The sequence below is a fragment of the Neltuma alba genome, unplaced genomic scaffold (genome assembly GCF_004799145.2).
Source record: "Neltuma alba isolate B1F8T4 unplaced genomic scaffold, ASM479914v2 tig00012931_pilon, whole genome shotgun sequence".
NCBI lineage: Eukaryota > Viridiplantae > Streptophyta > Magnoliopsida > Fabales > Fabaceae > Neltuma > Neltuma alba.
Genome location: NW_021637297.1, coordinates 2,433 through 27,593, shown reverse-complemented (window position 1 = coordinate 27,593; position 25,161 = coordinate 2,433). Strand labels below are relative to the sequence as shown.

At 34.4% G+C, this 25,161-nt stretch overlaps 3 protein-coding genes across 4 annotated transcripts; 2 read left to right on the top strand and 1 right to left on the bottom strand.

Annotated features, from left to right (window-relative positions):
- Positions 1–1,314: 1,314 nt before the first annotated feature.
- LOC114732727 (uncharacterized) lies at positions 1,315–4,646 on the top strand. 2 transcript variants are annotated; one of them, XM_028920064.1, is made up of 5 exons: positions 1,315–1,759; positions 1,866–1,910; positions 2,152–2,436; positions 2,803–2,969; positions 4,221–4,646. In XM_028920064.1, exons 1-5 carry the CDS (start codon positions 1,531–1,533, stop codon positions 4,413–4,415), a joined length of 921 nt encoding a protein of 306 aa, XP_028775897.1. In that variant the 5' UTR covers positions 1,315–1,530; the 3' UTR covers positions 4,416–4,646. The 2 variants fall into 2 exon arrangements, with proteins under 2 accessions (XP_028775897.1, XP_028775898.1); XM_028920065.1 differs by having other exon boundaries at positions 4,118–4,345.
- Positions 4,647–5,675: 1,029 nt separating this feature from the next.
- On the bottom strand, positions 5,676–13,838 carry LOC114732725 (thylakoid membrane protein slr0575-like). Its single transcript, XM_028920061.1, has 9 exons — positions 13,438–13,838; positions 12,721–12,767; positions 12,533–12,635; positions 12,156–12,242; positions 10,984–11,067; positions 8,570–8,623; positions 7,754–7,834; positions 6,548–6,593; positions 5,676–6,060 (listed from the first exon to the last, which is right to left on the bottom strand). The coding sequence occupies exons 1-9, from the start codon at positions 13,744–13,746 to the stop codon at positions 5,981–5,983; spliced, it is 891 nt and encodes a 296-aa protein (XP_028775894.1). The 5' UTR covers positions 13,747–13,838; the 3' UTR covers positions 5,676–5,980.
- A 1,008-nt stretch (positions 13,839–14,846) lies between these two features.
- Positions 14,847–16,127, top strand: LOC114732726 (uncharacterized). Its single transcript, XM_028920062.1, has one exon. It carries the CDS (start codon positions 14,850–14,852, stop codon positions 15,963–15,965), a length of 1,116 nt encoding a protein of 371 aa, XP_028775895.1. The 5' UTR covers positions 14,847–14,849; the 3' UTR covers positions 15,966–16,127.
- The last annotated feature ends 9,034 nt before the right edge of the window (positions 16,128–25,161 follow it).

Sequence of the window (25,161 nt, the reverse complement as noted above, 5' to 3'; positions counted from 1 at the left end):
ATATGAATACCAGTAAGAGTTAATCCAGTTGGTAAGAAGTTAACTCATAACTCAAAAGTTCTAGTTGAAAGTACTTTTGTAAGAACTCTTTGAGCCTGAAAGCATACTCTAGTCTTGGTGACCCTCGCGATCCAAGTCACCTAAATTTTTAGTTATCAAATTAAAAAAAAAAGTTTTATATGAATAATTTAATATATTTTAATTGTAATTTGATTTAATGCCCAAAAGTATTTTCTACTGCGAAATGATCACTTCATTATAGTGAAGCAATTTTTTTCGGTAACAAGTTAAGCAAGATTTAGCCTAATGCATTTTTATTTTATTTACAAATAGTTGCTCAATTTTAAAATAAAAAACAAAGCTACCTTCAACTCTGACCTGTAAGATTTAAACATAATCTTCTTATTTCTTTATTAAAATGAGAAATAAATTTTTAAAACACATTTCACACGATCACAAAAAATAGAGACCTTTTTGTGAAGTATTTATTATATTTTTAGCATCATCATTATTATGCAGTAACCTTTTTTATTATTTATTTGAAATTCTAGCACGTGAATTATTCTAAAATAATTGAAAGATATCCTTCCTAATTTGTAAAGTTGAAAGAAAAAATAGGGTTAAAGAAAAAATCATAAAATGATTAAAGAAAAAATAGGGTTAAGATGCTTCACCCTAAAATATTTTCTTATATGCATCCAGTATCCTTAAGTATTTTATATTATATCCAACACCCCTAAAGTATGTTCAACATTGTGAAGTATTTTTTGATGCATCCAATATCTTAAAACATTTTTTTAGATGCGTCTAGCACTTAAAAATATTTTTTGATGCATTTAGCACCAAATAAAAACAAAGAAAAAAAAACTTCTGGGTCCTAGACACACCTAGAAATACTACGCATGCATGTGTGTGAATGCACCATAAAATATTGTGGGATACTAGATGCAGCCAAATACACCTTAACCAGAAAAAAATATGTTCATATTTTTTCTTTTAAAAAATTATACTCCTCCGGTCCTTAATATAGACCCAATTTGACTTTTTATTTGGTCCTAATTATAAGACCCAATCCATTTTGTTTCTTATATTTTATGCATTTTTTTCCAAGATAATCCTTCTAATAATGATAGTTTTAGCTATACTTAATTAGTAAAGATATTTTAAGAATGACAACACTTATTTATTATAAATAAACTTAACTTATCCTTAATCTCCTCAATAAGTCAATTGGGTCTTATAATTAGGACCGAGGAGTACTATATAAGTCAAAGGAAACGAACCATGCCTATGCACCTAAAAGGTTGAAAAGGCAAGAGCAAACTTCGAGACACAGACTCAAACACAGAGAGAAGTTTGGCATAACGCCCAGTCTTTGCACTGAAAGAAAAACCCAGTTTCTAGTTTCCGCCAATAGCTTCTTCTTCATCCTTTAAACCCTCGTTCTGGTTATGTCTCTGCTTCCATTTACAGTCAAATCTCTGCAAATTTCAGTACAGTAGATATATAGACAGGCCTTCAATATCAGTGATGGCCTCAGCCATGGAAGCATCTCCTAATTACAGCACAAAGACAAGTGAAAGTTCAGAGTTCAGCTTGAGAGAATGGGAATTGAAGGCACAAAGAAATGGAGTGAAAACTAAGTCCAGAAGGTACTCTGCATCATATATCAGAAGCTTTAATGATGAAACTAGGTCTTTTAGATCATCAAACATCACTTTCTCCAGTGCTGCTTCTTCACCTGCATACACCTTTAAAGGTATTATTTCTTCCCTTTCTATCTTTCCTTCTTTTTCATTCATGGGAGTTCATGAGTTTTTCTTCTCACAACTTCTTCTTTCTTGTTTTTTTTTTTGGGTTCGCAGATGGAATAGATCCTTCCACCTACTCCTTCAATACCGCTATCAGAGGTAACAGAAAATAAATACAGAATCAAACTCATAATTAGTCAAAAAGTTCATATACAGACTATAACCCATTAATATATACTTTGAACACTCATTCCATTATTGTCCATGTACTAGGTTAAAAAGCATGTAGGGTTCTAGATTAGCGCCTATAGAATATATAGGATATGAATTTGGTGTTAAAAGGATGAGATTGACACAAAGCAAACTTTTGTGATTTGACTGATTTGGAGTAATGATGCAGCATTACAGGCAAGGTCATGCTTATCTCCAGATGGGTTAGCTTTGAATTCAAAGTGGAATGAAGCAGAGAAGTATATATGTAATCCCCTTTCTGGGGAAGTACCATTAGAATGTTTATCTTCAAAAGCTCTGATCAGCAGTGGAAGATCATTTCGTAAATCAACAAACAGAGCTATTACCATGTTTGATAATCCTACAGCTTATTCTTCAAGAAATCCTCAGACAAAGACATCATCAACTGACACACATGAAGAAGAAGATGGGGTTCTTCGGTTTTCAGTTTCAGGTTCTAATATTCACTTATTCAGATTATTTAATTTTTGTCATGCACTTCTTTGAGATAGATCCCACTTATTTTCTTAATGACTTAATGTTCCTTAGTGGAGGTGATATAGAACTGGACGAATTTTTTCAGTATATATTCTGTTATTTTCTATTTTTTTTTTCCTCGCACCAGTCTGAGATAACCCTGTACGTTCACCCCCCCCCCCTCGTATTTGAAGTATATTGTACTGAATTGCATCCATTTTTCTCTATTTCAAAACACAATAAATAATAATATAAACCCCTTTCTCAAGATCCTGGAATTTTTTCTTTATGTATAACTACTCGTATTACTAATTGAATCACTTTTTTTTTTTTTTTGGTACAGAAAAGAAGAAAGAGGGAAAGACAAGAGATGTGGGGATTCAAAGTACTCTTCCTTATCTCAGTTCAAGCAGCCCCAGCCCTGCTTCAACTCCATCCATCACAGACAGAAATGTAAAGGAAATTCCAGATTCACCTTTTTCAAATGCAAGATCCAAACCAGACCAAGAGGTTCTTACTCCTCCTTCACTTCTTTCTCGAAATAATCGTTTTAAAATCTTTTACACGATTTAACTGGGATTTTTCTCCAAATTATGGTATGTGCAACAAATCATTAAGTCAATAAAATACGTACACTTTCTCAACACTTTCAAACTTATCATTCAAAAGTTCAGGGGATATTTTTCTTTCCTTTTCTTTTCCTTTTTTTTTTGGGGGGGGGGACCCTAGTCCACTGGTTGTGATTTCCAAGAAGGAAAATGGAATCTGAAGGCTGAATAATTAGATAGTACCCTTTCAAAGTGGGGTAGTGATACATACGTTGGTCCCTCCTATGTTTCTGGTGTTGCAGCTTCGATTAGTGTTGGTCCCTTCATACTTTCTTTTCCCAAGCTCTCTGCTTTTTAAGAATTATACAGTTGAACTTGTCTCTGTCCTTGGGAACTTTTCTGTTCACCAATCTGTTATCATATGAAACCCTTGTGTACAAACATGCAGGCTTCCACTACCCAAAGATCCCACATACAGAAACTAAATTTGAACCATTAAATTCTATAACCTGCATAGAACACCATTTTTTCTGAAGACATTATTCTTTTTCTCTTGAACTGCAAAACAAGATGATGAGGGATTCCATAAACCACCTTATTGAATGAGTTTTGTATGGTAGTGCTCTTCATTTTCTGGCCAACTCTTATGTGTGCTTCTATTGCTCGTGACTTTTTGGCCATTTAGAACTTCTAAGTGAGAAAAATATCTAATAATTGAGTACTTGTTTTGCAACATTTTGGAAGGGCATTTATTCGTGCAATCAGGAACAGAGATGCTGTCATTTTTAATAAAGCAGAACCTTCAATAATTCATGTCCCTTGATTGAAACTTCAAATTTGTCATCTTTATCTGATTCTGCATTGGTTGGAATAATTGTGTTTGACACCAAGAGTCTGTCTGCTGAAAAGGGTAGGCCGAAAAACTCATTTACACCATTTCTAAATCATATCTATCACATTTTTATATTTATTATTTAATAATTCTTGACAAATAACTTAAAGGAACATTTCATGAAAAAGATATTTGATATAACTTCATAAAAGAATGTTTAAATAAATCAAATTTACTTATTAGTTGTTCTAATATCTATTCATGATTGACTTAAGCAGAATCCACTTAAGTTCATCTTATTTGAGGTCCACGTCCTTTTCTCTCATAGAGATCTGTCTGCCATGATGTGACATTGATGTGAGAGAACAAATGGATATACAGGTAGAAGAGAAGGATAAAGACAAAGAAATGGAAAAGAATCATGCGTTGGGGACGCAAGTGGATCAACTTTACAGGCAAAGTGGGTGCTTTCCATGGATCAAGAAGAAGAAAAGGCTTAAAGATAAAGAGAAGGGAAGGCATATAAAGATCAGCATCTTCATCGCTAGATGTCAAGGAAAAGAGTCTGTAACATGATAAAGAAAGGCATACATTTTCAGCAATGTTGCTGGTTGAGCTTGTGCTTCTTGGAAAGAAACGGAAGATAAAATAATAAGAAGGGTTATTAAAAGGATAAAGTGATCATGATCTTATGATTTGTCCATTGTGTGGTGAAAATTGGCTTGTGCCACTCATTCTCATAATTGACACTAACAATTATTATTTATTTTTAAACTAAGGAACCTGTACAAAAGAGTTCTTTCCTAAGTATTGGCTTCAGTAAAACACTGCATAACAAGCTCAACACAATTGTGAAATCCAATTTTCAGCAGAACTTTTTCAAGGAAGCTGCATTCCACACAATTATTAGGGGCACCCTAAGTTCGCGGGAAAGAGTTAGAATGTAAAATTGTTCAAGTGTCAGGAGTTAGAGTGTTATCATTTGGATCAAACATGGTATATTTGCTTTAGTTAGTAGAGCCAAAAACTACAGACTTACGCCTCTAACAATCTTTTGATGATTAATACTCTTTTGGTTCTAAATATAAAACCCCTTTTATACCCTTTTCTAGTATAATTTAAGATCCATTTTGTAGTATAAATTATATTATAAAAAAAAAATCCTACATTTAGGACCGAGGGAGTAATATTTACCTTTTCCTTTAATCTCTCCAATATACTTATTTCTCTTTCTTCTTTGATGAACTCCATCGGTAAGTTCTGTTACTTGTTCAGTAATTTCCTCCAATTAAGATTAAAAACACTAGGGAGCCGATACCAGCAGCTCTATATTGTTACTCCCTCTGTCCCTTTTCAAAAGAATAATCTCTCTCATAGCAAACTAGTGATATTTGAAATTTTAAATTAGTATTCTTGCTTTTACCCTATTAAATATATGTTACTTATTGCAATACATTTTCACTCATTACCTCTTATATATTCTCATTGCCTCTTCACTCATTATAATTGTAAAAATAAGTATATGTCTTGCACATTTATTTATTGTTTTTAGTTAAATTTGACTAGCATTTTGAAGTCATTTTGATAGTTGTTTCTTATAATAAGAGACGGAGGGAGTAATGAGCAGACATTCCACTTGCCTCCAAAAAAGTCGTTCTCAAAATATTAGTGCAATGATCCGGGGGAAAAAAGCTCTTGTGGATTCCTAATTAGAGAGATGTGAAGTCAAATAAACCATTTTCTTTAACCTGTCACTCTTTTCACTTGTCTCCATATGTTTTACCTCTAATAAGAGCAGTATTATATGTCAATGACCTGCCAATGCCCTGCAATTCATATGAGCTTCTTGGTAGAAGCATCTCAAAACCAATAGAGCAACCCCAAGTCTCTATCAAACACAAATAACCAGCGGCTAGAAAATTTCAGCAGATATGAAACTAATTTCTTCCTGTACATCAAGAGTAAAATAATGTGCTCCCCACAAGTATTGGCCTTTTCTTTCCAACTGCTTCTCCTTTTCCTTTCAGTGAATTTCAAAATTTACAATTTGTTGCCTTTACAATCTACTATTTCCATGAAATTCAAGGGACCCAACTCATGTGATTCAATAAAACAGCATGATGACAGTGGAGACTAAGTTGTCATGCACTTGAAGAAGGAGATACATTGGCATCTGCATCAGATATAAGCCGAACCTCGTATAGATCGTTCTCACCCTTCGCTGCACCCAGATTAATACATCAGAATGCATCCATTATTTAAAATTTGTGGCTTTTAATTCATATGAGAGGATTATTTCTTCTTCCCTTCCTCTCATCTTCTCATCCTTAGGTTAAAATTTCAATAGTTAAGATCTGATATTTTATAAAACTATTATAATATTACACAATAAAAATAAATAAATAAGTTTAAACCGTTAAAATTTAGCCAGTACAGTTTAGAGCTGTAATGAAAAGATGCAGGAAAAATTTATTTTATAAAATATTTTAATAGCAAGCTACAATTGTGAACTATCTCGATCGACTTTTAACAATTTAGTTTTTTTTTAATATGTAATATAATGATAAAAGTTTTATAAAATATTAAATCTTAACGATTGAAATTTTGATCCAATAATGAGAAGGGGAAGAGGAGAGGAAGTGAAAAGCTCCTTTTAATCCATACTTGTTTGCTGAGAACCAGAACAACCTACAATTATAAAGACTTACCGACTTCCGCTGTAATTCCGGGGCCAAAGAATGACGCAAATTTTGCCTACACACATAATTGAAGAAGTTGACATTTATACCGAGATATTAACACGCCTGAGGATCTCATACTTCAATTAAATGGAATATTGTGGAACAGCAAAAGCAATCGACACAAATGGTAAAAGCTTTCAAAATATGTTGTCTTAAAAAAAATAAATAAATAAAGTGACTGAGACGTCATCTACAAGTCTGTTCAATCCGCATATTAAGATTAAAGTTATAGATAAAAATACATCGGAACCAACCCAATATATCATGAATTTCCAATGGACAAATTCACTTTTGATCTATTCGACCTGCCCTTTAAATCCAAGAATGTGTATATACCACGCGCATATAAATGCTACCTACACATGCACGTCGCCTACTATATATACATGTGTGTAGGTATGCACACATGCACATGTATATAAGCACATGCAATCCTTTCTTCTTCTTTTTTGTTTGTTTGTTTTTTTTTTTTTTACCATTCTAAATTTTGAGCAGAATATTAAAGTTGCTGCTTTAAAATACATCAACCATAACTTTACAGAATAAATTATTATTAAACTATACATTTTAACATTTCGGCCAAAAAAAAAGTTTTAGTGTAACATTTAAGTAATTTGCAGATTGGATGGATTAGATATCGGTCCAAATAAATGATCTACAAATGGATGAACATGCATCCGGAAAATAGATCATGGATCGATTTGGATCATCCAAGAATCTTTCGACTGAAATTGTCAAGGTTGACCAACTGCCGAAGCTAAACTGATCAAGACAATTGGGTTCCCCCTTTTTGGTTTACAGTTCAGGGCCAAATAATCATGCCCTAGTACATATAGTTTGGCAACTTTCAACTTTGTATCAAGATCTCTAAACTTTTCACTAAAAGGAGGTCCCCTCAAATACTGTGTTAGTTTTTGCATATTGAATTGGTTTTTAGGTATAAATACGAGGGCATTTCCTCATTCCATTGAAGTCAAATGCATACGTGGTCATCCAATGATATTTGCAACTGGAATCCCCCCCCCCCCTTTTGAGCAAACAACTGGAACCTTTTATGAGAGAAAGAACTGTTTTTGGGGTATTTGTAAGACATGAATATAGAATATTTCGTTGGCCTCTTTCATTTCGTGAGCATTTTAATAGTAAACACTACAGTATAGGAAAGTTGCTTACCTGTCTCCGTTCAAAATCTGATAACTGCAGAGCCTTAGCCTCAAAAACCAGGACCAAACAGTATTTACCAAGTGGTGTGACCTAATCATGAGGCAGAATCAATTAAGCAATGACCATAGAGTTTAATCAAGTAAGAGATTCTCTATCAAATCATTCTCAGGATAGCATCTCAGTTAAACACAGATTATGGCATGAGGAAACCTAGCAAGCAATCACGCAAATTTTGGGACCTTGCATACGTAGATCAAACATCTTTTTCCATAAATGAAGTTGACATGAGCTTGAGTTACCAAAATGGCTATAAGGTCAGTCCCACATAATTGAGACGACAATATACAAGGGATCTAAACATAAGCCAAAGAATAAATGCTGAATATTATAGCGTGCCAATTGTCCACATCGATTAAAAGGAAAACCTGTAATGCGTAGGCTTACAATAAAGATTAGAATTAAAAGGGGAAAAAAAATGATATCACATCAAGACTGACTAAAATGTCACACACATAATAGTTGAAAACAGAATCAAAGAAATTAAAAAGCTGTCATAACAAATAACTACTTAAAATTATATATAGATAGTAAAAGGATGAGGGGAAAGTGTTTTTCCAAAAAACATGATCTTATTGTAAGAAAGGGAAACACATGAACTAGTACAATAATTTCCCGCAAACTATTATCATCTTTTCTAGAAAATGAAGAACTGCCAATATTTTCCTTTAACGCTTGCCTATAGAATCAGATCAATATTAAAAAAGCATCAAAGAAACATCAGATATAGAAAAGATAAGTAAATTAACCAAAACAGGAAAATCATACTTCTTCACGAATCATTTTTAGAACAGGTGCACTCCTCCTTGGTATTCCTCCTCCCTGGGAATTTTAAAGCAGCTAAATTAATTTCATGAGCCAAGATTAAAAATATATACTAACACTTTCATGTTAGATAAATCATGTAAGTATCACAATTCAGTTCACAAATATTGATTATTCAGACAAAAAAGAAATGAACTTCACACCATAGCTTTTACGATTGTCAAACCCCATCAGGTAACAATTAAGGCATATAAATAGAATTAGGCTCTCCACCCTGTCTTTTAATCATTCAGATGGTGAAATTCCTGTTGCAATTGTCTTTGTGGATGACGTTATCTAGATAGGTGGTGATGATGCAGAACCGTTAACTAGAAGAAAAATCATCTATTATATTTGAAATTAAAGATCTTGGCCCATTGAAATCCATCCTGGAAATTGATTATGCTGGATCAAAAGTAGACATTTCCATTAACCAATGAAAGCACATAGTTGATTGCCAACATAAAGCTCCAATCAAACAAGGAAAAGACATACTGATCAAAAGATCAAAAGATAGTTGAGAGGCTCATCTGCCTATAGATGTCCAGACATAGCTTTTGTATTTAATGCGGTGACTTGTTTTATGCAGTCGCACATAACAGAATTTTTTGAGGCAGTATATTGGATCCTGAAGTACCCTAAAGGGTCACTAGGGAGAGGAATGCTTTAGAAAAGCAAGGGGTATCGCAGGCAGAAGCCTATGTTGGTGCATATATCGATGGAAATACAAGTGACTGAAGCTACACTTCTAATAATTGCACTTCTGTCTGTGGAAATCTACTAATAAGGAGTAAGAAGCGAAATGTCAAATTTAAATTATAAGCCCATGAGTTTGTGGGGCATTGTGGATTGAAAGGGTAGCTAAGGAACTAAGCATCCACAGCCCCACAACTTCGAAAATCTATTGTGACAGGAAATCAATTATCTCGATTGCCACTAATCCAGTCCTTCACAGAGTCATGTCAAACCATACATTTAGAACTATAAAAGTAATTTAGTTAAGAACAAAAAGAAAGAGGACATATTTGCATTCCCTGTGTCCCTAGAAATGACCAGTTGGCAGACATGCTAACTAAAGGACTGACCAAGAAGATCCTGAATATCTTAACAAGAGAGTCGTCCATGAAAAACATTTCCCAACCAGCTTGAGGGGATGTGGAAGCAGCTTAAGCTTTTTCCATGTTTTTTATATTTCTCAACTCCTTATATCTTTATCCCCATGGTCAGGGAAAGAATTAGATATATTCGAATTCTATTTCAAATTTATCTATCACGTTAGTTATTTAGTTTCTATACTTATGGATTTTGCTGTCCGATACTCTGCCTTGATCCTTCTATAAAAGCTGGTGTCCTGTAGGTATGCCAAAAAAAAAAAAATAGCTTAATGAACCGCAAAGAAGTAACCTACGACTCAAAAAACATCACACATTTGGCAACTTGACACTCTACCATAATGAAAACTGAGTGGAACTACATCCTTATAATCATGTCTGTTATCAGAAAAGAGATAACTGCATATGCCAACTGCCAAAAATGTAACCATTGCACCCCCAATTTGCTATTCTGTCTTGAGTGCCGAGTTCATTCTTCCCTATAAAGAGATCAGTTCCATTATGCAATTCATTTGTTTGTAATCCATCAATGTGAACAGGTGTCATCATGTTGCTCAATATTCAAAATTTCCTCCAACCATATGCTCTGTGCAGCATCTGTTAGTACTTTAAAGGATTCCAGATTTTCACTAGGATTCAACCATTTCAGATGATAAATATAAAAACCATTCAAGGGCCTTCCACTAAATGCTTAAACTTTTGGATGAAGGGTCTAAATGCTTAAACTTTTGGATGAAGGTTTTCCTGTAGCCTTCATGAAGAAACACTGTGCCCCATGAATTCTTTCTAATAAATTAAATCAAACTTTTAAACCAGGAATGGCAGGTCTAAGTTTTGTCACAATTCAAGCTCTACCCTAAGGGGTTTCATGAGAGGGGAAGAGGGAAAATTCACAGGCTTCCTCCAACAAATCAAGCTTTTATTACAATTTTGTTCTTGAAAATATTGTCCAATTTGGTAATGCAGACCTTACAAAGAAGCCCCTCATGCACTTAAAACATCATTGGAAGAGGAAAATGCTCCCTCACTGAAGAAGCTATCCACAACTATCAGTTTCTGTACGTGTTGTCAAAATGTGCACCAACAACTCATCTCACCTCACATTAAAAGCCCTTCGATAATAAACTGTACTTGCTTTTGTGCATGTTGTAAAACAAAGAAACAGAAGTTGATTTTACCCTTGAAATATGAGATAAGAAAATAATAATAATAATATACAAGGCTATTATGCTTCTAAAAGAAATGCGGTAAAGTCAAATAACATACTAGCCCATATTGGAATATCCGTTTCAAAGCCTCATCCAAATGCTGCTCATCCCCATACCGAAATCGAGTGACATCATTCTTGACCTACAAGGCCATGAACATTTTACACAGTAAATTCATTTTGTAACCATATTTATTGGGATATGATCGAATGCACAATGAGGATATAGAAGTGAATGAAACATTTCAATCTAAAGATGTATACATGATATATAAAATCATTACGTGATTTTATTTTCTTATAGTATATCTAGAAGCGCCAAGAAGCACTTTGAGAAGATCCAATTATGATTATATCATTAAGTAATAATGTAATTACTTTTGAGAGATCAGTGTTCAGCAGAAATACGAAGTTTGTATCTAGGCTGTACTTTCTGCACTTTGTGCGTTAGATATTCCCAGAAAGAACAAATTCAAGTTGAAGTCATCACAGAGAGGGTAATCACAGGAGAAACAAATCTTAAAGCAGTAACTTTGATAATTGATATGCATCTTTCATAATTCTGTTGGCTGTCATTTCTCATCTAGCATAAACAATTATAGTTTTGATGGAAAATATTAATCGCTCAGCCACTAAGAAGACATCATTCTGCAGATATGAATTAATCATGCAGCAAGAACAAAGAAAATAAGAAATATTCTGCCACAAATGAATGTTCGCATTTTCCTACCTTTGAGAAAAATAGAATCTTCTAAACAGATATTAGTTAAGGAAAGCAAAAAGAGAATATGTACATTTCACTTTACCTACATAAGAAAATTAATCATGTTAACAGGTGCATGAGCATTAACTATCTGCAGTAAAATATATTGTGAACATATCAAGTTGGTTTGGCGATGAAAGGTTGCCTCTTTTATCAATCACATTTTATTCAATGCATGTTTAACTCTTAAAGCTATGATTAAAATTTTCTGTAAAAACTCCAGCCTGAAGGAAAAGGGGCAAACTTTATGAACACACTACATAGCATGAATGTGCCAAGTTAGCAACTATATTGGCCAAATCAATAAATAGAACAGTGCTGATGTACTTACAGAACAGAGAAGACAACACTCAACTAGAGACATATGAAAAACATGAGACATATTTTAAAATTCTAGAACTGGAAAAGAAAAACTCATCAGAAAAACACTTAAAAGGACACCGTGATTCATAATCGAAATAAAATTACCTGTTTAAGAATTGGGGTGGCGCATGTTTCCCTTAAATTCTGAGCATCTGAATAGGTCAGGCATGGAACTGGTCTCAGTTCAGCATACTGCAAAAAAAGATGGCCCAATTGTCAAAATATAAACCAAACTAAGCTCGTGAACTGCATGAGCATCCCCTAGAGCCCAAAAGTCAAATTTTGATAATGATGCATGTCCTGAAGACCATCCCTTGCACAGAATTTCGGCTGGCAAGGCCTTACTTTTCCCCCTTTTCTTAACAGTAAGAAAAATTATAGGCATGAAATACTCAATTACAATAACATCAACAACATTGATTAGCCAAAATTTCCATAGTCCATACTATAACTACTTTTGAATTAATGAACACTTCTTTCACCTTGAGTGCCATTCCAATAATCGCAAGAGGGAACCCATACGTTAACATTATAGCAGACCATTCTGATCCGGGAAGGATATTAAAATATGCCCCAAAACCATACCTGTATATTTCAAACAAAAAAGCCATCGTTATAAAAAGAAGCACTTTATATGGCTATTAGGCTTTAATTTAGGGGAAAAACTCACCCCAAAAGTGAGACCCCAACACCTAGACCAACAACGCCAAATGAAATCTGCAATAAACGAAATTCCTTTGAAAGTCTGTCCGATAAATAAATGATACTAAACTAGTCATTAAATTTCATAGGGAGGGGAACAGGAAAAACAAAAAAACCATCCGAATCAGCAAGTCAGTTAACACGAACTAACACTTGCAGTGCCGAGTTCCATCAGAAAGCAGGACAATAATAGAGACAATCAATGCATTCACTATGGTATTTTGTTTATGACTTGAAAGTTTGAAGCAAAATAATTTGAATTTGTGGCAATTCGTTGGTCCAACAAAAGTAAATTCATTCTCACTATGGGAATGTTAAAAACCAGCACTATCAAGTTTCTTTCTTCGCGGAGTAAAACTGAACTTGAAGATTATGGTAAAAATAAGTAAAGATCGACCTACTAACGTTTTAAACTCATATCGTACGGGATGCTAAAGAGTTCTGATTGTAGAATAGTGTCATATTCGCCGAAGTCTTGACATCATACCAACGCTTTCTCCGGTAATACATCAAAAAAAGACTTTTCTTTTCCAAAGAAAAAGGAATCTTCGCAGTGTCGCCACGCATTCTCTCACAAAACCTTCCTATGTTTGATAGATTTTAAATAATAGACCCTACAAATCCTTTCACATAACTAAATTGGGTCCCAATACTAACTACCACAACACAAGCAAAACAAACAGACCTTAGAAAGTGAGAATCCCTCATCCGGAACAATGGTCTTGTTACCAACATCAACGGAGGCAGATTGGGTAGAATCAGCAGCCCTGGGTGTGAACACAAACTTTGAGCTATGGCCCCTCTCGAAAATTCTGCCATTGGATTCAAGCTGAATGAAGATGCTGGTGCTAGTGGGTCGTGACCTACTTTTGTTGAGATGACCGCGAGCCGGATCAGTCAGAGAGATAAAACGATGACGATGGCAGAAGCCGAATTGTTCGCCGGAGCAAACAACGGCTCCGCCAGGCGGTGACAATGATGCCCTGAGTAGCATTAGTTGGTAGTGGCTTCTTCCCAGAAGACGTTTGCTTCGTTGAGCAAGGGAAGAGAACGAAGTGTGGGTGAGGTTCGAAGAGAAACTGTTCGTTGCTCTCTACCGCCAAATTTGGGGGATTACGTGTCGACATTAGGTTCAACAGAATTTATCTTCCTTTTTTAAAGATAAAACAAAGCTTAATATACAATAATATGTCAAAATATATTAGAATTCAATTCATTAGGAGGAGATTGCAAGTTCAATTGAATTGTCAGGTACTTAATTTAAAAATAAAAGTTATCAGAATTTGATTATTTTAGTACATACTCTCCTATTCTAATTATAAAATTTTATTTATAAATTATAAAATAAGATCTTATTATTAAAAGAAAAAATAGTACTTTTTCAACAAAATTATTCAAAAACGTCAAATAAAAGACAAGTAAACTGATGTTCATATGCTTTTTTAAAAAAAAGCATGCATAAGCATTAGCACATTCCATAGCCATAAAAAGATAAGCCTGGGATGGTGATTTTAATTTGTAACATTCAGATTGATTAAATAGTTCGTATTCAATTTAAATAGTTTTATATCTTAACTGTTTTGTTATTTTAATAGATATAAAATTAAGAAAAGGATAACATTATAATAAAAAAATACCTAAGTCAAGTTACTTATATTCGTGTCAAATTTTTTTAAGTATATATGGTCATGTATTTTATTTTTTTATGTATAAGCTTATAATTAAATAATACTAAATGTTAATATTTCAAAAATAGAGTACATGAATATATCTAATAGGAGAATTTGACATAATTGATGGGAAGAACTTAACTTTAACTTAGGTATTGTCCCATTATAATTTACACCTCTTAAGAAGTAAATTTATTATTAAAAATTATAGATTAATAATTTTAAATCTAAACCGGTATATTTTGAATAATGTAAATTTTATTATAACGATGAAAACAGTGATATATGTGGGCCCCCAATAGATATTTTAGGTGATTACAAAATACAAAATTACTTGCCAAATTCTCTTAGAACACTTGGAGGGGTGAGTACCATACTAATTATGGTTCCCTTCTTGCCCTCAATTTTTCCTGAAGGAGCCATCACAATGTCAATGGTTTCGTCCGAGCACGCCTTGTTCTTCTTCGTGTTCTCCATCACCTTTCTCATCTCAAGGCCTAGTTCAGTTATCGCTGGATCACCCCACAGCATCAATTTCAGGTCGCTGAATCTCTACCCGGAAGGCCTAGCTTGGGACCGATTGGGTCAGCACTTTCTCGTTGGATCACTCAATCAACGGGTCATCTCAGCCGTCTCTGACGCCGGCGTTGTTGAAACCTTTATCTCTGACCCTTCATTCCCTGAAAATGTTACCTTTTCTGGTCTCGCCGTCGATTCCCTTAAGAAACGCCTCCTAGTTGTCGTCCATGCTCGGGAGCCTCTCCCACCTTTCAACGCCCTAGCCGCCTACGACCTCCGTTCTCGTCAACGTCTTTTCCTGTCTACTCTCAACGCAGCCATCGACGACGATGAGTCCACCCCTCCAATTGCAAACGACGTCGCGGTGGATTACAAGGGTAATGCCTATGTCACCAACTCCGCCGGTAACTACATCTGGAAGGTCAACGAGAAAGGAGAGGCCTCGATCTTCTCGAGAGCGCCACAGTACACAGCTCATCCTGTGGACCGGGATACACCGTATAGTTCCGTTGGGCTGAATGGGATTGCTTATGTCTCCAAGGGGTATCTGCTGGTGGTGCAATCCAGTACGGGCAAGATGTTCAAGGTAGGTGAGGATGATGGGAGGGTGAAGCTGGTGTTGTTGAACGAGGATTTGACTGGTGCGGACGACATAGCCATCCGGAGTGACGGCGTCGTTGTTGTTGTCTCCCCCGTGAATAAGCTATGGCTTTTGAAAAGCCAAGATAGTTGGGCGGAGGGAGTAGTGTACGATAAGATTGATCTTGATTTGGAGAGGTTTCCTACGTCGGTTGCCGTGGGGGAAAGGGATAGAGTGTATGTGTTATATGGAAATGTGAACGAGGGGGCAGTGGAGAATTCAGGGAGGGAGAGTTTTAGTATACAAGAAATGAGATCAAAGAAGGAGGATGAAGACGATAATATTTGGATGTTCATCTTGATTGGGTTAGGCTTGGCTTATTTCTTGTTTTGGAGGTTTCAGATGCGCCAGCTTGTGACCAAAATGGACAAGAAGATTAATTAATCCCCACAGTTGTATACGTTTCTTCCCCCATTTTGTTATTTACATGTTCAGTAATTGTACATTTGCTAATCTGTCTAACATCGAAATTATTTTGAAACTTAATAGTTCGTTTCTAGTCATGATATGATCCTTTATTGCAATGTGGAATGCTTTTGCGCGTTGGTCTCTTGAATTATATTCCAGTCCGGGTGCTGCTTAATTCCACCACATTGTTGTTTTCGTCAAGCTTCAGTCAGTAACCCCTTTGTTCTCTTTCATACCATTACTGTGACAAAATAATTTATGTTGTCATAATGCGGTGATCGGTGAACAAGCAAATCATTTGTATTTACTGATGTTTTATCGAAAATTGTACTGTAGGAGCAAGCATGATGTGCGGTTTATAGGGGGTGATCTTCTTAATATCTTCGTTTTATTTTCTCTCTTTAATATTGTTATTCAAAATCTCAGAGTACTAACAATCTCGGCTGAATCTGTGATTGCTCAGTAATAGTTGAAGAAAATCGTTTATAATTTTTATTGAGATTTTGGTAGAAACTTGATAGAGAGAGAGAGATGGAATAAGGGGTAGAAGGTGTGGGAGTCTTCTAGAAGCAAAATCTAATCCTAGAAGTAGAAGTAGGAGAATCTCTACAGTTTTCTGAATGGTATTTCATTCATGTCCTTGGCAGAATACATAATATGGGGTTTATCTTGTGACAAAATAACTGAGTAACTACCATGCCTTAGATACATGAAACTGATGACAACATGTAGTAACTGACACAAGACACTTATAATGGGTAAGATGAGACACATAACATGGTCACATGTAGACATATATAGACGTAAAACATAAAACAATTATTATAATATCTAATCCTAGACTGAGTCTTCATCTGTAGTGGGACTGCCACGCCTTTTCCGAGAATAAACTAGTAAAGGGCATTGGTATCTATCAGATTTTTGTTATTTTTTAAATTTAATAGTGCATTTCATTAGTTCGTACATGAAATATCAATGAAGTGGAATGTAAATTCTGTTTGTTAGGGAGTTAGAAATTTTACTTGAACTGTTTGGCAGGTACCTATATGTTTAGTTTAACCGGCTTGGTTGATGGATACCTATGCATTCTCCTTCTTTGTATTATACATCCCTATATGCCAATGTCTTTTATAATTTAGTTCCAGCTGATTCGAATTTTCAAACTGTTAAGAGGAATGTGAAGTTAAGCTCAAACTATGAGTTGAGTACCAAAGTGCTACATGCTGTGTTTGTGATTTTGTTTGAAGCAGTTAAGGTACCAAAAGGCACGCCTGGGGTGCAGAGGCAAGTTGCCTCTAGGGGTCCTCTCCTACTTGATAAATCTGGTGATGCTCCTTCAGTGCACAACTTTGGTGCCTTTTGGAGTGAAATGAAGTTCTTGCCATTGCTATTTAAGTGTAACCTTCATGCTTGTCTTCCTTCACGTGAATGTCTTTAGGTAGTACATTAGAAAGTGCTGTCCTGCTGAGTTAGGTAATTCTAGCTTGTAAACCATTTGGGGGCAATGAGGTAATGGAACGATTGCTTTGGCCTCGCCTGCTTGATCTGAGACTAGAAAGTGCTGTTCTGAGCTCTCTGTCTTTCTCGTTTTTTTACTAAAATGCAACAACCTTATCTCTATTTAGCCAAGCTACTTGAGTTACTTTATGTTTATAGTTTTTCATCTTGCTGCCACTGTAGCTGGACTTTGAAAGAGAGAACCTGCAATTATAAAAATTGTTAATTGAGACTTTAATAAATGCGAATTGTTTCTTCTCGGTATTTGAATGCTCCTATAACGCAGTAACTTATCTTGAATATGTTACTTTGTATGAGTTCTATGTTTGAACCAATTAATTTATTTGACAACTGTAAAATTATAATAGCTAAAATTCAGTTGTTGATAGTTTATCCTTATCTTTCGTCACCTCCATGTTTCTGCACCATACATCACTTGAAGAATTGATTGTGGACACCTTTCAGCTCGATGCACCAGATGGTGTAGCCTCGTGAGGGTTATCTGCCTTCAAATGCTTTGTTTTGTGTGATGTGCACACAGTTATTTAACTAATTAATATGAATTCAGAGAGCTTGCATTAGTGTGGAATCCTTTCCGTTGATATGACTTCTTTTTTTCCTTCCCTTCCCAAGAGCTGTCCATCTTACCTAAGGAATCTCACTGAACATAATATTGAGCATCCATCTGATCCTATCCATCATTCCATGCTACATACAATGATCTTAGTATGGCGATTTCTTTGTATCCTATGATGAGTTTCTTCTTTTTAGTGTTCTTCGCTCTGGTTTTGCTGCAGACATATATGATTCAGTAAATCTCCAGTTTATTTGTTCATTCTAATCTTTCATTTTACTGGGTTCGCTCTGTGTTAATTACACTTATCCTTGCGTGAAAAAGGATTTTCTCCTGTTTTATTCTGATCTTTACGAGCTAGTCTGCTTTCGCCATGAATTTTACTCTACATTGTTGATGTCTACTTTGATATTGATGTGATTGTGTCTTAGTTGAGTCAGTGTGGCATATTTTTCTATTGAGTAGCCATCCACTCATTCCGCAACTTATTGACCTTATTGCCCTCTCTTGATATGCATTTACATGCAACTTTAGCAGTAAATAGCCTCAGTACTGAAATACTGATTTGGGATATGCAGTGTCCAGTTGTACTTGCGGGATAAATTAGTTCCGGTAGTCAGAAAAGTTTTTCCCCCTTCCTACAGTGTTATGCCTATTTTTGCCTGTGTTGGTGTTTGTAATATCAATATTTAAAATATGAACACAAGTACTTCTGTATCTTAATAAAAACAACTATTTCACGTATGTTGTCAAGCGTGACATCCTAGTCTTCTGATCTACATGCTGTTTCGTGAACTTGATTGTTGTCCACGGTTTAGATGCTGTAATTTTGGTATGCAGTGTATAGCAGAAAATATTCTAAACGAGATGGCTTATAAGTAGGTTTCGGGTCATAACTTATGAAGTACGAGAAACATATGTGAAACGAGCTTAGTGCTTCCAAACAGGGTGATAACGAATTTTTGTTCAGATTGACTATTTAGAGGATACGGAACCATGTAAAGAACAACATATATATCTAAAAGAGTGAAGTCTGCTACATTTTAGGTGCTGGCGATCCCACTGACTTTTGAATTTCTCGCCAGTATTTGTAATCATACTTAACATCCTAGCCTCTCTCGTTTGACATTGGATTTTGTTGTCTCTAACTGGGAAATACCGAGGGTTGTTTGATTGTCGAGAATGTGTACTTCTGTTTCAAAGGTAAACAGATGGTGACATCTAAACTTCGTCTTTGAATTCTTCCAAATTTTACCCCTTCTGTTTCTTGGACAACTTCTCCAAGCTGTTTGGCAATGGAAACTGAAATAGGAAGGAGAAATGAAGAGGGGTGTCGGATTTTCCTTCTTTTGGTTTGTCTGAGGTCTCAACCCCTTTTCTTGGGAGACCAAATATTAACAACTGCCTCATGGAAAATCCAAAATTTCCTCGGAGGCAATTTATCCTGACCAAAATACCCTTAGCATTTTATGACTCTGTTCATGTAAGCTAGACATCACCCGCACTCAGCTTCGAGTTTACCATCTCATCTCATCATTGATCTTTACTCCACTGGACATTGACTTAAATTGTTGATCTGCAAGCCCTGCTGTTGTAGTAACAAACTTTACGTCTTACAAAAGCCAACTTCAATTATAATCGAATTTGTTCCTTTTTTTTTTTTTTTATCAATTTGTCATTTGATTTGACTTAATGTATAATCCAATTTAAACGGTTTTGGATGAACTCTTCTATCAAGTATTATACTAACATTAAGTGACCGAGAGCTAGAAGGTCACACCCAAAAAGAATAACATATTTTTGGTTCTAATGATTAGCTTGCATTTTCAATTTTCAATTCCATAACATGAATATTTTGGCTTTAAATATGATATTCGTTCATGTCGATTTCCTTTATATGTTGATGGCCAGTTCATTCCTATTTTCTAAAAGAAGCTATATAGTGTATACTTCAGGTTTAAACTATTAAAAAGTCCTGTGCCCTGGCCCGATGAAAACAACACAAGTATACAACAGATGCCTTTCATTTTGTTAAAAGAACTAAGTGACTGAGTAGTCAGATATATGTAATCATGATTAAATTAAATTCCCCAAATATAATTGAGAAAGCCTTCCATATAATATATTGAAGAAACGTATTTCTAAGGGAAAGAACAACAGTCAACAGTACAACAGCATTATAACACGCGCAGTTTCGGAATACTCTACACCTGTCTGATGATTGCCCAACCTTTGTTTTTTATTATTTCCTTCCAAGTTCCATGTTGTCTGCTGGGTCATCGTCATGATCAGCTCCTTTGCACTTGCGGTGCACATATGCAGCCATCTTCTTGCATATTTCCGTCACTGGGTTGGGGGAAAAATATACAAGGAGGCAAATGAAGTAGATAATGATGATGAGCGCTATAACAGGCTTAGAACCCAGCACTGATATGAGTACAGCACAAGCCATGCTTCCTGAGATTACAGCTATGTGAGAGGAGAGATTGAAATATGGGGTATCACTATTTGAGGTGGAGGCATGAGACTTGTGGTAGGCGGATGAAAATGCATAGACGAACAAGCATACTATGAAAATCCACACGTTTGCTGAGTATTTATCTGCAGGGGACGAGTTGGGGAAGTGCATTTGAACAACCATGGCTATCGTTGTAATCAAGAATACAAAGATGGAATGCCAGGGCTTTGAACTGCAGAAAACCAGCAAACTCACTATTATTATGAACTTATATTACATACAGCAAAGAAGCTTGAAGATGCAAGTATAGATATAAAGATCTAAAGAGTGAATAAATGAAAAATGAAGGAAAAAAAAAACAGAGAGGAAACAGAGTATGGGATTCAGAGAGAGAGAGAGAGAGAGTATACTAACCTCGCAGGATCAGCCATTGGCAGATGGAAAATGCGAAGGGTAAGTGAGAGAGAGAGAGAGAGAGAGAGAGAAGAGAAGATGTTGAGATTGGTGTAAAGATAATGGTGAGGATGATGGGCGTTGAGGCAAAGTTCCCTGGATTTGAAGAGACTTGTAGCACAGATAAGGAGAGAAACCTAAAGAATGAAGAGGGGTGGTCAAAGGAAGGAAATCACGAAACACTCACTATTCTTTTGAAGGTGACTCTTTGTTTTGAAAGCGACTCTCTATTGATTCATGTTGAATTTGAGGAGAGGATTGTGAGAGTAAATCACAAAGACTCACTACATTTTGCTTTGAAAGTGACTCTCTATTGATTCATGTTGAATTTGAGGAGAGGATTGTGAGAGTAAATCACCAAGACTCATCACGGTTTGCTTTGAAAGTGACTCTCTATTGTTTGCTTTGAAAGTGACTCTCTCTTGCTTCGTGTTTGAATTTGAGGATAGGATTGGGAGAGGAAACTACAAAACATTCGCTATTCTTTCGAAAGTGACTCTCTATTGTTTGCTTTGAAAGTGACTCTCTCTTGCTTCGTGTTGAATTTGAGGACAGGATTGTGAGAGGAAACTACAAAACATTCACTATTCTTTTGAAAGTGACTCTTTGTTGTTTGTTTTGAAAGTGACCCTCTATTGTTTCATGTTGAATTTGAGGAGATGATTGTGAGAGGAAATTTCAAAGCATTCCCTATTCTTTTGAAAGTGACTCTCTATTTCTTTTGAAAGCCTATTGTTTCATCTTGGATTTGGATTTATAAATATAGTGTGTGGGTCTAGCTGTGCGGGAAGGTGGTTCGGATAGAAAGGAATAAGGGCTCTCTAAAAAGTCACTATCGCATCCAGCCATCCCTCAACCTTGCGACTCTGTGAATTTTGATTTTTGACTATGAGTAAATTTTGATTTATCAAGGTCAGGAGTTATTTTTATCTTGAAAGTATTTGTAAAGAAGTTGTGGATGTTCGAAAATATTTTTGTTCTATATTGCCTCAAAACTTTTAAAAATGGAACAATGTAATCCTAACCATTAGTTCTTTTAAGAGAATATTGACATTAATTTAACGATTAGGATGATATTGCTTTTTTCCGAATACTTTTAAGACAATATTGAGCCAAAAAAATTTTTGAATGCTCATAGCTCTTTTACAAGTAGTTTGAGGATAAAAATAACTTATAGCCTGTTTATTAACATAGTCAAGTCAAAGGTGATCATCCTCACCAGTTTCCTTACAGAAGTCCATAAGTCCCAACTCTCTCTCCATAACCTGTTCCGCTGCCTGGGGCCTGGGCGACCTTGGAATGAGTTTGGGTGCACCTACTAAAACCGGACGACATGGACTACATTCATATCCGAGCCTGCTTTAATTTATGTATTGTTGCCTTCACTTTTATGTTCTCGTCATGCTAGTATTGTTGACTTGAAGGTTTGTTATACTTTCTTATTTCTGTCTTGATGGGCCAGCATTTTTCTTTGATTTATTTGGGCTTTGTTCAAATCGACCGAATGTGATTGATTAGCCTCTTTGCACAATATTTTTGTTTGAGTAATAAATTGATATTTTATTTATAAAAAAAAACAAAGTGTACAGCGATTGATGTTTTCTCAAAGCATATAGCATTTAAAAAAGATGGTCATTCTTGTCAAAAAAGAAAGTAGTTTTTTTGTTCTGAAAAATTATAGGTTAAAAATTGTTAAATCAAACCGTTTCAAATTAGACATGAATGATGGTTCATGACAATGGCAAGTATTTCTTTTTTTTTTTTGGGTACAATTTTTATACATAAAGCTAAATTATATAATCCAAAAAATGAAAAGAAATATAAAAAAAGGCTCAGAAAGTGGACTAAACTCATAGCCCATTCCAGGAGCCCATTAACATCAGAAGGCATCAGTCCCAAAAAAGAAACGAACATCAGAAAGCAGGAAAGAAACAAGCCCAGAACTAGAAAAGGACAACACTAACAAGAACACACAAAAGACAAAACACGTAAATAGAGTTTGGTGTACCAGAAGATGTAGCATCTTACAATTTGACAAATCAATATTCAAAGGCCTACATTCAAACATTTACTTTAACTTCAATCTTCCTCCTACTCACATCACCTTATCATATTTAACAATTATATTAATTAAAAAGTGAAATTTATCATTTTTTGACGCCTTCTGCCCGGTGAGATTTCCCAACTCATGCAACAATTTCGCACGTCATCCACTACTTAAGCCTACGTCTAATCATAAAACTCTTCACTTGAGATTTCCCATTATTCTTGATAGATTCAATCAAGTTCTAGCAAAATCTAAGTGTAACATACTATTTGAAACACACACACGCATATATATGTAAATTTATTAGTTAATTGAAAATTATTGATTAAATAATATTTTTTTTAAAAAACCCACCAACCTTTTTCCACTGACAGCAGAAAAGGGAGGGGGTTATTAATGAAGAAAGAAAAAAAGGGACGGGTGGCTGAGGAAGGGAATAGGATGTAATGTAGGCATAAGAAAATCAAAGAAGAGAATTAAACACGAGGATATTAAATACGTGCAATTTTTGTTTTCCCTTCATTTTGTGCGAAAAGTAGAGAAACAGAGAACGTGAGGTAGAGAGGAAAAGAGAGAACAAGCTAGCTGAGTTGCAGAATATGTGGTAGGTTTTGAGGATTATTTAAGTACATAAATATATTTTTTTAATCAAATTTTCTTCATGAATATTTTCTACACATTTATAGCTTTATATTGATAATATTATTATAATATTTAGAAAAAAATTTGTGATTTAGGTATGGAGTAAGTAGTGACTTTTGACGATATATGATTGTAGAAATTTAAAAGATACATTATTAATGCATTTTAATTGCTTTATATTTGTTCTATGATTATTTTGAGAATGTTAAATTAAGATTTTAGTTGAAAAATTTATTATTCAAGGCATATGGAATGTTTTTATTGATTAAATTGAATTTAAATAAATTATTTGGGTTATTTAAAATATTATTGAGGTTTTTATTAGTTTGAATGTTAAATAGGTTAAAGATATATTGTTCAAATAATTTTTAAAATTTATTTATAATCCAAAGGAGTTGTTTGGGTTAAGTAAATAGATTAAATAGTTAAGATTTTAATGTGAAATATTTAGATTTTGGTAATAAAATATATATATTTATTTAAGTTATTAAATTTAAATATTGTATTATATGAAAATTTTATTCCCAAATAATATTGTATCTATTGTAAATAGTTCGATCTATGAGAGTTAATTTGTTTATGTATTTTTAGTTTAGAGGGTAGTCTTAGAATTTTAGAATAGTTTTGATTTATATATTAATAAATATTTATGTACAATTTTGTAGATTCTTGAGAATTTTGGAGTAATTATTGTATAGTTATTTGTAAGCTAAAGAGTCGCAGGTAACTTAGAAAGTTCTTTCATGTATATGTGAATTGTGTATGATTATGTTGTGGACTTACTAGTTTTTATTATATCATCCTGAAATATATGTATATATTATAAGTTTTCAAATAAATGTTTTAATATATTACTTTATTTTGTTAAGATTTATTGTTATTAATTATATTCAATATTTAAATATATTGATAGTTATTGAAACATAACTTTTATTGCTATTTTATTTAATAATATATTTGAGGACATACTTCTAATGTAACATTATTTGCATATGGCATATGCATTGTTGGGTTAAGGATAGAAGAAAATTTACACGGATATAATATTACCACCTGGTATGTCATCACTCGGTGCATAGTGGATGGCACTTGTTAAGACCCCTTCTTCCATATTCTTCTTTGATTGGGAATTTATTGGAGCTATGGGACATATGACACCCCTTTATTTTGTTTGCAAAAGAGGGAAGCCATAGTCCAAACTTGAGCTCTATATCTTTAGTCGGATATATCTTCAATTTTGGTGAGTTTGGAATAATCCAGTAAAATGGATTAATTTCTATTAGACTTTGTGTTAGCTTATGGCTCTAGTTAGTGATATAAGGATAGATGGTGATATAAGGGAGGCTGCATATTGCATTATTTTTTTGATATATTGCAAAATGATATTAGTATATTGTTGAATTGAAAGTGAAATTAAGTTGAATATATAAATCTATGATTTTCATACATAAGCATTCAAATATAGATATACAAATATAAACTCGTTTGTCATATATAGTTT